Genomic DNA, 15161 nt, shown 5'->3' with positions numbered 1-15161 from the left:
TTAACATAACATTATGTCAGGACTGTTAAAATAACATTTGGATAGGTGAATGCATGAAAGAACTTATTGATGTCGTAACCAGCACCATTAGAAAATTGACGTCGAAACCAAAAAAGAGTCAATTGAACAGTTTTTTCAAAAAGTGGGATCAATTGTTACTAAAAAAAAGATAGGACCATATTGAACGAAACCTCCCAAACTAGGGACCAAAAGCGGTATTAAACCAAATGTAAAATATGTTAGATACAGTAATCAATAAAAACTGAACTCCAAATATACTTAGCCGCTATGTTTAGTTAAAATCAATAATATTTAAGAAATATAATCCTTCTTATCTACATACTCCAAGCTTAGGATACAGTTTGATTTTTAAGTCTCTTTCTACCTTCGGTCCAATCCATTATTACATGTAGAAAGTACTCTTTTAAAGTTAGTTTGTTCCAATATTTTAATGCGTAGTCAAAAATAACCAATTACCTAAATATCAAACGTCTATTTATAAACTTTTGAAATGAGATTCGAATTAGATCTAATTACGGCGCATCTATTATTAACTTGATTTAATAATTAACATAATTATTATTATTTGTTAATTTTATTGCAGTTCAACCCATAGATTTATTAATTGTTTTTTTTATTAAAAGTTATTTTAACCACTCAGTCTCATGATTAATCGGACAATCATACACTACAAATCTGATTTTATTTCTCTCAATTTCGATTGATTTTTAGCAAATGTTAATTTTTTTTACTAATACAATTGAATTTGTTACTTGAGTTATGTGTGACTAAGTTTAATTAAAAAAAATTGCCTTTAAGTTGAAAATTTTGTAACAAACTATTTTCAAAGTAAAACATGCAGACCTAAAAAAATTAATTTCACGCGTCCTTTTTTCTCATTTGATATTAATTAAAGATTAGCATAATAGTTGGATTAACGTCTAAAGAATATTTTCTATGTAAAAAATAGGTTAATTTTTTTTATCCTCAAATTTTTATAAAATGTTCAATTAAATTTATAATTTTTATTTAGTTCAATTTGTTATTTTACTTATTTTCAAATGATCCAATTAAATTATTTTTATTACAATTTTTGTTAAAATTAGGTATTTTTAAGCTAAACGATTATATATATATATATATATATATATATATATATATATATATATATATATATATATATATATATATATATTGTAATACAAATGTAACGTGAATAATTAAATTATTTTAAACAAATGAAAAATAAAATTAAACTAAATAAAATTATTATAAATATAACTGAACTTTTTATAAGAACTAGTAAAAAGAGAAGATTTTATCATAAAAAAATATTTTGAGATGATAAAAAAAATGTTAGAATTAGAAAAAGTTAATTTTTAAACTTAATTAGGAATATTATCATTTTAATATATTTTAATTTTTAAATATTGAAAAACGGGATTATAATAGATTGGAGAAGAAAAAAATAAAGTAAGGTGAGAAAATAAGAAATGTTTCGGGTGTAGGGTCGAGTAACTCTGTAGAACACACTTTCACGCTTTCCTCTTTGTTTGCTCGGGTAACTTTGTTCATCTTTGGCCAAAGTCCTTTCTTGTTAATGTTCTAAAACGTTCGAGAGTATTTGTCAAAGACACTTCGATGCTTAAGTCAGTAATTAACCTGAACGTTAGTAAGAGCAAAGTCTTAAAAAGTTATTTTTTAAACTTAATTAGGAATATTATTATTTTAAGATACTTGATTTTTTAAGTATTGAAAAACGATGATTGAGATTATAATAGACCGGGGAAGAAAAAAAATAAAGTAAGGTAAACAAGTGAGGAAATAAGAAATGTTTCAGGTGTAGGGTCAAGTAACTTCACAGAACACACTTCCACACTTTTCTCCTTGCTTGTTCGGGTAACTATGATCATATTTTGTCAAAGTCCTTTCTTGTTAATGCTCCAAAACGCTCGAGGGTACCTGCCAAAAGCATTCTGATACTTAAGTCAGTAATTAACCTGGACGGTAGTAAGAGTAAAGTCTCAAATTTACAATAAATGCAATCACCTAGCTCTTACCTTCGATCTTTATTTATGGTTTTGGAGATAGGCCTAAGATTAACAAAACCCTAATTACGACCCATTCTCGACACGTTACATACTAATTAACACTTACTCTTAACCTTGGTTTGTAGTAGTTCTTGTGAGATATTTTACCATCAAGATTCTCTAGCTAGTGCAAAAACGTTGTTTAACGTCACACGTTAGACGTCAATTAAGGATAAGCACGACGTATATTGATGACCAGTGGCATTTCTGTAAATAAGTTGGCAAATATAGGCGTTTGTTAGGTCGATCTCCGACGTCTATAGAAGTTTAGACGTCGGCCCTTCCAACCTGACGTCTATATTTCTGACTTTTAGGTAAAAAGACATTTCCTTCAGCGTTATAGACGTCGGTTCGTTGGGGCCCCAACGTCTATATGGTGGAAATTAATGTTGCTCACCTACCTATCAGACATATAGACGTCGGACTCTTGCTAACTGATGCCTATAAGTTTGCCAGGCAGGTGAATAGTCACTCTTTTCAGCCTTATAGACTTCGGATCCCGCCACATTGACGGGGACCCCGACATCTATATGGCGAAAATTAATGCTACTCACTAACTTGTCAGACATATAGACGTTAGATCCCGCCACATTGACGTCTATATACAATTCTAGATGTCCGTTGCCTCAGGTACCGACATCTATAATCTTACCAGGTATGTGAAAAGTCATTCGTTTCCGCCCACAAAATGTCTCATGCCGCAAAGCCGACGTTTATATACAACAAAAATATTAATTTTTAAATCGAATGAATGTCATATTAGTCAGGCGTCCGACATATTTGCTATTTTAGACGTTGGTTCCGTGCACAACAGAAGTCTAATTTCTTGTTAAATGACACTACGAACCAACACTTTGATCGTCTTTGCCTTTTCTCTCTACTACTCTGCATTTCCAAGTAAGTTTCCTCTCCTTTAACTATTTAAAGTTGTTTTTACTCCGATTAAAGTAATCTTTGATGTATTATCTCTCATTTGAAAAGATTAAAATAAGTTTTCGTTGTGTTTTGGTGCGGTTTTTTGTTGTTTCTTTTTGAAGCGTAGTGCACCTTCTCCCTTTGCTAGTTTCCTCGTAAGGAAAACTTGCATTTTTTGGATTTCTCACGGCATTTCAATCCAATGACGAATTTGGATTGTTGCCTATGTCCATTCCGACCGTCAACAAAAAAGTATACGGTGTATTTTCACCGTATTCTTTTTCATTGGCAGTCGGAATGGACCTAGACAACGACCTAAGTTTGTCTTTGGGTTGAAATACCATGAGAAGTCTAAAAGACGCAACTTTTTCTTATGAAGAAACTAGCAAAGGAAGGAGGTGCTACTACGCTACCCCAAGACACGACAAAAACTGCACCAAAACACAACGATCACTTCATAGATGTCGGTTAATGTACAAACCGACGTCTATGATGTTCCAAAGATGTCGGTTAATGTAATGTTTGACGGCTTTATAGACGTCCCAAGTTTTATAGACTGACGTCTAAGGTAAGATTAGACGTCGGTTAGCACATTGTCGGATGTCTTTGTAGACGTCGGACTTTGAACTTAACAGATGTCGATATCGACGTCGCACATGCAAAAAACCGACGTCCCATTAACGTCACTCGTATAAACATCTGTTCTGATAATGACGTTAAAAGCCTAAAATAACTTACGTTTAAAGCCCTTTCTGCACTAATGAACGAACCTTGTCTTATTTTGCTTAATTTTATAGTTTCTTACATATATCAGTGGTCGCTTCTCAATGACTCCTTTCGCCGACCTTAAATACGTGACTCCTAACCATCTAATATACAAAAGATACATGTTTTTACCATTGTTAAACAATTGTAATGCAGAAATAGTTCTATGTATAATAAAGATAAAATATTAAACAAAGCAGCACTTATAATTCATTATTTTTCTTTGACACACCGTTCATTACTAAAATTCATCTTATTGAAATATTAGTATGAAATGTAAACACGTGATGTAATAAAAAAGATATTTGCTTTTACAATTGTTAAAGAGTTGTAATGCGGAAACAGTTGTCTTAACGTGAAAGTTTTTCATCTAATGTAATCATAGTTCAAAATCTATGATTTTTATTTTTCCCAAACTAAAATCTATGCATCTTTGTAATTTCTCTTTTTTATTTTCTTTTTCTTGTCATTTCATTTAAACAAACTTTATTTTCATCTAATGTTTACTTTTTTTTTCTTGTTTTTCTGTTGCTCCTTTTATTTATTTATTTTATCTTTATCAATAAAGTAAAAAATAATTGCAATGGATAACCAGAATAAACAAGATAAAAGTTTACAACTCTTCAAAGACAAACGGAGTTCTTTTTTTTTTCTCTTAATTTTTGTTTTGTTTTGTTTTACTTTCTATCACAATTAAATTCTTTCTTATTATTACTAAAGATAATTCAACATAATTCATAAATATTTAATTTGAATTTTTTTTAAGGGAGATGTACTTTTATTATGTTTAAGTTTATTTATTAATGTATATACATCTATTTACTGAACTAAATTCTTCAAAGAAGTTTTTAAGGACACAAACTTATACACACTTCTTAATAATTTTCTACTAACATAAATTTTAAAGAGTATAAATGATGAATACGAAAAAAAAAAATCGTCAATAATTTATAAAAATGAATTTATTTTGTGGACAAGGGCAATTTTAGGTTTAACATTGGATTGTTTAGATGTGTTGTACATTGGAGGACGAATATTGAAAAAGGGCTGGTATGCTAAGATATGAATATAACTATTTAGTTTTTGTTTCACATATATGAAATGTGATGTGATATTTTTAATTTTTATTTATTTAATAATTGATGTAACTTTTTTCCTTCTAAATTAATTATTAATGTTTTCGATAACACTCTTTTCAAATTCAACATAAAAACCATTAGTTCCTAAAATATGATAATTCTCATGTAAATCTCTTTTCAACTGTAGACATAATTGAATTTGAAAAACATAAGTGGGCCAGTCACCAATTATTTGATGTGGTCAATTGAAATCTATATTCATAAAACTGTTCTCAGCTTGACCCATGTAATGAATCACAAAAACTTACTTGCATATATGCCTCCTAGTAAATGGATTTGCGGGATGTATGCTGGTAGCAGCAGCAGCATAGGGCCGTATTTGGTTGGAACTGGAAAAAGTGAAAGAAGAGTCACAGGCGTGGTGTCCTTGTTTATACGATTTTCTGACACCAGATAAAAAATACGCTAAACTACAAACACATAACTCATAATCATCACTCATTTTCTGACATCACTAATTAAAACCAAATTTTTGTATTTCATTTCAAAATTTCAACTCTTTCCTATAATTGCTATGATTTAACTAAATACAATTGTAAACAAGCCACACTGTGAGTAGATTACGATTACAGGACAAATGTGTTTTTTTGGATGGACTCTGTTATCTTATTCTCAACTGTGAACCAAGATTGACTAAACTTGACTGAACCCACTTGGAACATAATGCTACCCAAGTATTTATTTAAAGTGGAAGCAAGGACGGTCAGAGAAATTCAAATCCCACCTCGAGAAATAAACCAATTTCAAAAACTCCACCATTCTCATTCTAATTCTTCTTCTTCATCTTCTTCTTCTTCTGTACTTCACTACTTGCCATAAACAACTAATGCTCTTTCACTAACCAACAACAATGCCAATGCATCATCTTCTTTTATCACTCTTTCTCTTCTTCGTTGTTCCTCCAGCCACCTCTCTCAACTCTGACGGGCTCTCCCTGCTTGCCCTCAAAGCCGCCGTAGACTCCGATCCCACCGGCGTCCTCAGCTCCTGGTCAGAAAACGACGCCACTGCATGCCACTGGCCCGGCGTGTCCTGCACCGGCGACAGAGTTACGCAGCTCTCTCTCCCTGACAAGAGCCTCAGCGGTTACATTCCCTCTGAACTGGGATTTCTCAGCTCCCTCAAAAGACTCAGTCTTCCATACAACAACTTCTCCAACGTCATTCCTCCCTCTCTCTTCAACGCCACAACCCTCATTGTCATCGACCTCTCTCACAACTCGCTCTGTGGTTCCCTTCCCTCGCACTTTCTCTCCCTCAAGTTCCTTCGCCATTTGGACCTCTCCTCCAACTATCTCAACGGTTCCCTCCCTCCTACCCTCTCCGATCTCACTTCTCTCACCGGAACTCTCAATCTTTCTTTCAACTTCTTCTCCGGCGGGATTCCGGCCACCCTTGCTAACCTGCCTGTGGCTGTGAGCCTCGACCTCCGCAACAACAACCTCACCGGGAAAATCCCCCAGGTGGGATCCCTGCTAAACCAGGGTCCCACCGCGTTTTCTGGCAACCCTGGACTCTGTGGCTTCCCCTTGCAAACCGCATGCCCTGAAGCGCAAAAGCCTGGGATTTTCGCCAACCCTGAAGAGGGTTTCCCTCAGAACCCCAATGCGCTCCACCCCGAAGGCTCAGACCAGAGAGTGAAACCACACGGTGGCGGCTCCGTCGCTGTTCTGGTCATCTCCGGGCTTTCAGTCGCGGTTGGAGCGGTTTCTCTCTCTTTATGGGTTTTCCGGCGACGGTGGGGCGGCCGCGAGGAGGGGAAATTGGGGGGGCAGAAGTTGGAGGGTGAGGTGGATGTGGGCGAGGGGCAAGATGGTAAATTTGTTGTGGTGGACGAATGGTTTGAGTTGGAGTTGGAGGATTTGCTTAGGGCGTCTGCGTATGTTGTTGGGAAGAGTAGGAGTGGGATTGTGTACAAGGTAGTCGGGGTCGGAAGAGGGTCTTCCGCGGCGGCGAATGTGGTGGCTGTTAGGCGACTCAGTGAGGGTGATGCCACGTGGCGATTTAAGGAGTTTGAGTCTGAGGTGGAGGCCATTGCAAGGGTTCGTCACCCCAACGTGGTTCCTTTGAGAGCATATTATTATGCCCATGATGAGAAGCTGCTTATCACTGATTTCATTCGCAATGGAAGTTTGCACACTGCTTTACACGGTATCAATTCGTTGTCTTTATTTTTCAAATTCATTCGGGGTGCTTTAACTCTGCAATTAATGATCATATATGATGTTATTGTGGATGCGTTATTGTGGAAGTCACGTGTAATTTTGCAGCGTTTCTTGCTGTTCTTAAAATGGAACTAGTATGTATGCTTAAATTTTCTGCAGCGTAGTTGCATAAGGCCAATGCTTAACATGCCGCTTATTTTGAGTGTGGGACTTTGAATTGGTGATGGCCACCATGTGATGATGAGTTTAAATTCTAATTTTTACTCCTTTTCGAAAGTCAATTTTGTGATCATGTGATTAGCATCATGATGATTGTACTGGGACATATGCAGGAGCTGGTGGATGAAACACTTACCTGTTCCCACTTTTTACTTTCACATGTGTCTTCTCTTTTTCTATCCTTTTAGTGGTGTTTCGTATTTCCACTACATATTTTGGGGGCCATGCTCATCGTGTCCTTTGTGAATTGTGCCTCTGCTCTTGATAACCAAAATCCCTTTTTTGTGTAATTTGTCCGTGATGAGTTATTGCTTTATGCGGGTGAATACCTGCTATCATAGCTATGAGTGATGCTGGCAACACACTTTCCATCGGTGGTTATAACTTTTGCATGGTCCATTATCTTAGGAGGGTCCCGTTCTCCATTTACTGTCTAAACTAAACTTGAATCAATGATAAAACAGTAAATTCGAAAAAGTGTGTTGTAGTTTTCTCTTGGGACAATTTCTCTTAATTGATATCCTTTATTAGCTTACAGTTGTTCTAGAATTTCTTGTGAACATTCAGTCGCATTCTTCCATAATATCTTCACGGTCCTAGTTTTGTGCCAATAGTGATAGCTGCAAAAAAGTAATCATGCTTTATATCTTTGCATGAGGCCATTTGGGTGATTGAAAATCCCATGGACCACGGTCCCAATGCTGTGATTTTTATACCTCAGTGATTTGCCACGATGGATTATTGTCTTCTACCGATTCTAGGCTGCATCTACAGGTTTTCTTCTTGCATGTAATGCGGTGGTCCTCGAAGTAATGTGTATTGAGCATTATAACAATGAAGTCACTATCCATCAAATTTGATGTTAAATAATGGATTTATTGTGACTCTACTCTACTGTAGGATCAGCAGTGTTATCTAAGTAAAATCATTGGCACTGTTTGCGATCTCATACACTGGTGGTTGTTGTGAGATCATTTTTAGTTTCCACTTTCTACTTAGGTTTTCTCAAGCATTTTCTTCTTTGTATTTGGTGTGTATGGTTGCAGGTGGGCCTTCCAATTCATTGCCACCATTGTCATGGGCAGCAAGGTTAAAAATTGCTCAAGAAGCAGCCAAGGGCTTGATGTACATACACGAGTTCAGTGGTCGCAAATATATCCATGGCAACATTAAGGCAACAAAAATCTTACTAGACGATGAGCTCCATGCATACGTGTCAGGTTTTGGACTTTCTCGGCTTGGTTTGGGCCCGCCAAAGTCTACTGCAATGCCTCCAAAACGGAACAGCTTGAACCAATCTTCTGTAACCACTGCAATGAGTTCAAAGGTTGCAGCTTCCTTTAACCACTACCTGGCACCTGAGGTGCGTATGGCCGGTGGCAAGTTCACTCAGAAATGTGATGTGTATTCATTTGGCATTGTGCTTTTGGAACTCTTGACGGGTAGGATGCCAGATTTTGGAGCAGAAAATGATGAGAAGGTGCTGGAGAGTTTTGTGAGGAATGCGTTCAGGGAGGAGCAGCCACTGTCTGATATCATTGACCAAGCACTCATCCCTGAAGTTTATGCTAAAAAGCAAGTCATTGCTGCATTTCATATTGCTCTGAACTGCACCGAACTCGATCCAGAGTTGCGACCACGAATGAAAACCGTGTCAGAGAGCCTTGATCACATCAAATACAGTGAAAAACAAGAAAACCATGTATAGTTCTGGTTCTTGTGCTAGACTCTTTTCTTTTTCTTTCTTTGATGTGTTTAGTGAGGTTGGTTTTGTAACTTCCAATGTCTCGATGGAAAATGTTCCTTTCGTTTTCAAAGGAAATCATGAAGCTGCCCAATTTGATAGTTGTGTTACATATTAACTAGAATGTTTTGTCTCCTATAAACATTCTGGTTAGTATGTTTTAAAAATATGGTATCTAGTTAATAGTTAAGATTGTCCTATACAAAGAAACTCTCACAGGTATCACTTTAATTTAAAATTAGTTTCGAAAATTAATTTGAAAGCGTTAAAATCATTGGATTTTTGAATGGTTAAGAGGCAATAATATTGTAGTTGACAACAACTGGTCCAATCTTGAATAGTTGGTATTGCATGAGAAACAGAGAAAAGAAGGAAAGGTGACTAAGGAGTTGAGGATGCACCCCACCAAACTCACCAAATAAATCTCACCAGCACTCAAACAACACAAACAATGAGATAAAGGTTAAACTTGTATCATGGCATGGCTTAAGGGTGAAAAGTTTCTTTCTGGAATATATGCTCACAAGTTCTCTAAATTCGGACACATTCTTAATGCAGTGTCTTTCTTTAGCTATTTCAACTTCTCAATAGCTTTAAAATAGAGCAAGAGATATATAATAAAATGTAGGATTAAGTGTATATTTTATATCTAATTTTACTGGGATCTTGAGCTAGATTTGTAGACAGGTGACAAGATTCTAATGGTATCTTAAGAGCTCTTGTTAGTTGGAATGAAAATTTTTGTTTATCAAGTTTAGGACATTTATGAATATAGGGGTTATGGGTAATTATAAAGTAAATATTTCTTATAAAATATTAGTTGTATTTATAGGATGAACATAGGTTATGATGCTCCTCTTGGAATAATACTTACCTTAAACATATATAATAACAGTATAGTGAATAATAATATAACGATATCTCATCATAAATAATAACCATAATACTAAATTGTCGATATAAGTTATGATATGTAGATATTGTTTCTCTTGGAAGTCCAACATTTGATAAAGTCAATTTAGAGTATATAAGTAGGTAAAAACCTTATCTTACAAGTCGGTTTTATGACTTAAAGTCTACTTCTTAACACTTTGAATATATATATAAGTTTGGGTTGATCCAGAATGAAGAGACTTAATGAGCCTTGTTGGACTGTACCTTTTAGTATGTCTATTGGGTTGGATATGAATATTTTTTGTGAAATTAGTAATTTTGTTTTCATAATCTTATCTTCCCACAACTTTAATTGGATGTGTTATTGTAGAACCGAACTTTCCTTGTAAAGTCTCCTTTCTCCTATCCAATACTCATCCTCCAAATCTTATTTGTTGTCTACCGAATAGTAGGGTGCTGATAGAAAACTCTTCGTTCAAGTTAGTACTAGTTAGAAATTCTAGTCAAATATTGATTAATGCAAAAAGTGAAGTCAAAATATGATTAAAATAATATTTATAGACACGTAGATACATTTTGCTGACCATGGATCCCATCCGAATGGCCCATAGTTATAAGCCTATTGTGTAGAGGCATATTGGCCGACTTATCTGTTGGAAACTACACTTGTTTTTTGGCTAAGTTATCTGACATGAGAATGTCTTAGACAGACATAGACATAAAAAGGTACTGGTAGGCGATATGGCGAGGGACATGGTTATCAATGGATTGATGCAAGCTTTGATTTGGAAAATATAGTGTTTGGTACCCAGTATTTAATATCCACTAATGATCATTGAACTTGTTCCTTAAGTAGTACAATTCTCGATATTCAGTAAATAATTTATCTATCACAATCATCTTTTCAATTGTACTGATTTGAAGTTATGTGATATTAAATACCTCACAAATAATATCTTATTATTATCTTATATAATTTATTTAAAGATTATAATTGGGATGAGTATTCAACCACATACTATATAATTTCTAAATTGTGTTTTGCATATTTTTAATCGTTTAATTGTTCATAATTTATAACTATTTAATTATTCATAGCTTTTTTTATTAATTTGAACTTGACATAATTAAATTGAAGAAATATGTATGGGAAAATCTCGTCAACTTTTTATATGACTAGAAACAGTGACAATTATAAAAATTCTAATGATAAATAATATCTTGATCTACTTTAATATAATTCGTATCGTTTAAAGATTTAAGTCTCGTTACTCAAACACTTGAGAGTTATGTGATTAAGTTTAAAAAATGCAATGAAAGTTTTAAAAAATGAGGCATGAAATAACAAAAAAACAAGCTACAAAACTTTCTTCTATGAATAACGAAGAAGAACAAAAAGGTTTAATATAAATTACGTATAATCAATTAAATAAAAAATCTGAATTAAGTAACTAATAAAATATTTAAAATTTATTATAACTTAATAAATTATTCAAAAATATATAAACAAAAAATAATAATTACAATAATTACAATAATTTTTCATTTATTAGGATTTATAGTAGCTTTTTTATTTTAATTTAAAATCAATCTTCACTTTAATTTACAGTTTTTAAAATTTATCTTTTGCATTAAATTGTTTTTAAAAAAATTATTTTATAGAATATTATCTAAGTATATTAATATAAAATTAAATTTACTACCAACTTTTCACCCACTTTCGACTTTTTTTCCCTCTTTTCACTTCTTTTTTACTCTCTCGAATTCATCCCTCAATCTAAACAATTGGACATAAAAAAAACATGTAGTAATAGAAAAATATGTAATGTATTGAGGATATGATTTATCACTTAAAATTACTTAGAAATATAATAATACAAATATTAACAATTTAATTAGAATAAATATGTAATCTAGGACAAATTTACCAAATAATGTAACTAAACCTAATATAATTAAGTAGGTTCAAATAATCATTAATTAAGAAAATAAATGATAAACCAAAGATAAATAGATCTTAGTCTTACAATAAAGTTATAAGTACATAAGAATACTCGGTTATAAAAAGAACTTATTAAAACCTAAAATATGACAACAAATATGGAACACTAGTTAAGAATGTCAGCATCTTTCTTGCCTAGAACAAAAACTTATTACAAAATATAATTAGATAATGATTTGATACATTTGTTAAACTGAGAAGTTAAATAAAACTACAAATAATTTAAACTATATAAAAAATTATTAACAAAATGACGAATAATCAAAAATATTTTTTGTCAATGTGTATTTTTTTTTTCTGTTCCTTTTGATCCAAGTTCAATTTTAGAGTGTGTATAAGAAAATTTTACCCCAAAAAAAATATTAAAAGTAAAGAAGTGTACAAACTTTTATTATATTTTTAATGAGGGGAAGTTTGGAAAGTAAAACTTTTATGGGGTGCAAGAAGAAAAACAGGAATGTGCAGAAGCAGCCTGCCAAATAATGACCCAAAGTTTATCCATGAAATAACATACCCATGAATTGAGGCCATCGCTTCCTGCACTCCATGTTTTCTTATTGCATTCCCTACGCTTAATGAAATGACATTTTTGTCCTTTATTCTCCTTCTCCCCCAGAGAAAAAGAAGAAAAGGTGAAGCGTCACGAGTTCTTCAAAATGCAGAAAGGAGGATTGCAACTATTGTAAAGTTTTAAATATGTTTTGGATCGTGTAATTCAAATCTAAAATTTTACTTGAGTAATTTAAAATGTTAAATTTTATATTTTGAATTATATAATTAAAAATGTATTATAAAATTTTATATTATAGAAAGTATAATACAAAATAAAAAATATTATATTTTTCATTTTTGAATGATGTAATTTGAAAGATTAATTGACTACACAATCCCAAACGTAAATTAAAAGACGAAAACCATTATTTTTTTATACTTCTTCTCTCCCTTTATATACTTTTATAAATATCTAAGTGAAGCGACAATAGATTTGCTTGTAAACTTATTAGCTAATGTTATAAACAATGCTTCAAGAGAAGGAAACTTAAAAAAAAAAAAAAAGTATAAAAAAGATGAAAAAATAAGTAAAGTAAGAAGAAGAAAAAAAAGGATTCAGTGCTCACGTGTGTTTGTTTCACTCCACACATAAATTTTGCAGAGATTTGAATTAAATGCGTGCCCCTGTTCTGTACCTCTCTACCTTTTCTCCTTTTTTTGGCCTTTTTTGGTTTCTTTTCCTCTTTTTCTTTATCATCACGGCAGAAAGAGACACGACCACCACCATTTCTATGTTCTAACGTTAAAACTCAAGTTATTGCCAAAAACATCACAAGAACAATAATAGTTAGATATTTTCATGTCCTTCATGTGAGTTTGGCGGCTTCTTAATTAGAAAATGTAATCACAATGATTACTGTAAAGGTATAAAGTGGGGATTAGATTCTATCCAAGTTGTTTCTGTTGAAGTTGTATAGGATTTTTTGTACCCTAAGAATTTGTTCCAAAATTGATTGCCCATATTCATCTATGATGAGACAGATAGAGATGGAATTGGATCTATGCGTTATGCAATGTTCTCCTTTATTCTTCCCCAATAAAGGAAAAGGGAATCAAGCTCAAACCTTTTCTTTCTCTTGCACTATACGGAAAATATCTTCAAAATCCTATTCTATGTCTACTCAATTTTAGTTTTAAGTTTTTTTTTTTAATTACATTCATGTTGTATTGCTTATACAATCGAAGAAAAATGTTATAAATTTTTATACCTTCGATAACAATTTCTTTTATAAGTTGCTCGAGAGAATTATTTTTTCTTTTTTAATATGCAGCACTTGTTGTTTTCCTTTTTCACCATGTTTATTGGAATTTGTTTAGCTTGTTATATGGAAAAAATTATAAATAAATAAAGTTATTGTTATGTCTTAATATAAATATGCGAAATAATTAAAGTAAATTATGTGTAAGCTCTAAGTTATTTATTGATATATTTAATATATAAATTATATGTTGTGAATTAGTTTATATATTTTTAAAAGGGTAGTGTGTTTGAGTGGGAGATGAGAATCTGTTTCTGTGAGGAGGAAAAAATAGTAAACAAACTTGCCATTTTGTTTTGGGTTTTTTTTTTTAAAGAAAAATGGGAATGGAGGGGTGAACTTTGTAGGCAGGGGTTGTAAATAGATGAGTAAATAACAACTCCTTCCTTTATACTAAGTAATCGGCTCTTCACTTCTTCTCTTCTTTTTTTTTTTTTTTTTTTAAGACTTCCTCTCTCCTTCTTCCCTTTGAAGCTAAAAACTACTCTTTTTTCTTTGCACTGTAACTTGAGTTTATACATTCCAGTGAAGGGAATTTTCAAAGCATCGTGAGAGTTGCTTTGGATAGTTTTTGTCTCCTGTATTTAATTTTGGTCTTTTCTTATATTTTTCTTCCAAATATGTTCGTAGTTTGAGAAGGGAAGATATAGTCTTATGAAATTTGAACTTGTCTTTGAAATATTTGATGACTATAAATTGATTCTTAGAGGTGATCAAAGAGTTATTGACTCTAAACTTTAATTAAATCCTAAACTCATCTACAACACGTATATAAGTGAAAAGGATATGAATGAAATAGGTAAAGGAAATTAGTTTTATTTTAATTTGTATGTTTGTTACATTCGGTTAATAAATATGGTTGGTTGAAAAATTGGAGTTTCAAAAATTACTTGTAATTACATGCACATTAATTGAATTTTGAATATTTTGAACAAGTTTGATAGTGTTCGTGCTCTTGAAGAAAGTGAATGTGTAGTTGATTTAATAATTGTGGAATGTTTGAATTTTATTAAGGAAAATTGTACTTTTTTATATTTATAAATTTTAATGTTTTTTTTTACGTGTTTTTGTCGGAAATATATCTAGAGATATATCAGTCTTTTATCCAGATTGATACTAACTTCTTCTCTATGTTTTTTTGATGATAAGTTCTCTTCATTATGGATGTTGGGATGTTTTATTTCGATGAGGGTGACGTGACCTTGATGGGAAAGCCTACAAAGACACTATGACGCTCTAGTTAATTATTGATAGTAAGATAGTGAGATTATAATAAATGATATCACAAACATACCTCGTGAATAATGATTATTTATAGTACTTGGGCGTGCCTTACTTCTTGGACATAAGGTTCAAATGATTACCTTATTTTAGAGTTTTCGTAATGTGTTTACTTACCACAACAACGACACACGTTT

At 32.6% G+C, this 15161-nt stretch overlaps 1 protein-coding gene across 1 annotated transcript; it reads left to right on the top strand.

Annotated features, from left to right (window-relative positions):
• The first annotated feature begins 5389 nt into the window (after nt 1–5389).
• On the top strand, nt 5390–9203 carry LOC106757940 (receptor protein kinase-like protein ZAR1). Its single transcript, XM_014640800.2, has 2 exons — nt 5390–7059; nt 8339–9203. Exons 1-2 carry the CDS (start codon nt 5760–5762, stop codon nt 8998–9000), a joined length of 1962 nt encoding a protein of 653 aa, XP_014496286.1. The 5' UTR covers nt 5390–5759; the 3' UTR covers nt 9001–9203.
• The last annotated feature ends 5958 nt before the right edge of the window (nt 9204–15161 follow it).

The sequence above is a fragment of the Vigna radiata genome, chromosome 3, assembly GCF_000741045.1.
Source record: "Vigna radiata var. radiata cultivar VC1973A chromosome 3, Vradiata_ver6, whole genome shotgun sequence".
In the NCBI taxonomy this organism is placed as follows: domain Eukaryota; kingdom Viridiplantae; phylum Streptophyta; class Magnoliopsida; order Fabales; family Fabaceae; genus Vigna; species Vigna radiata.
Note: the sequence above shows the minus strand (reverse complement) of the source record. Positions and strands in the feature narration are given on the sequence as shown.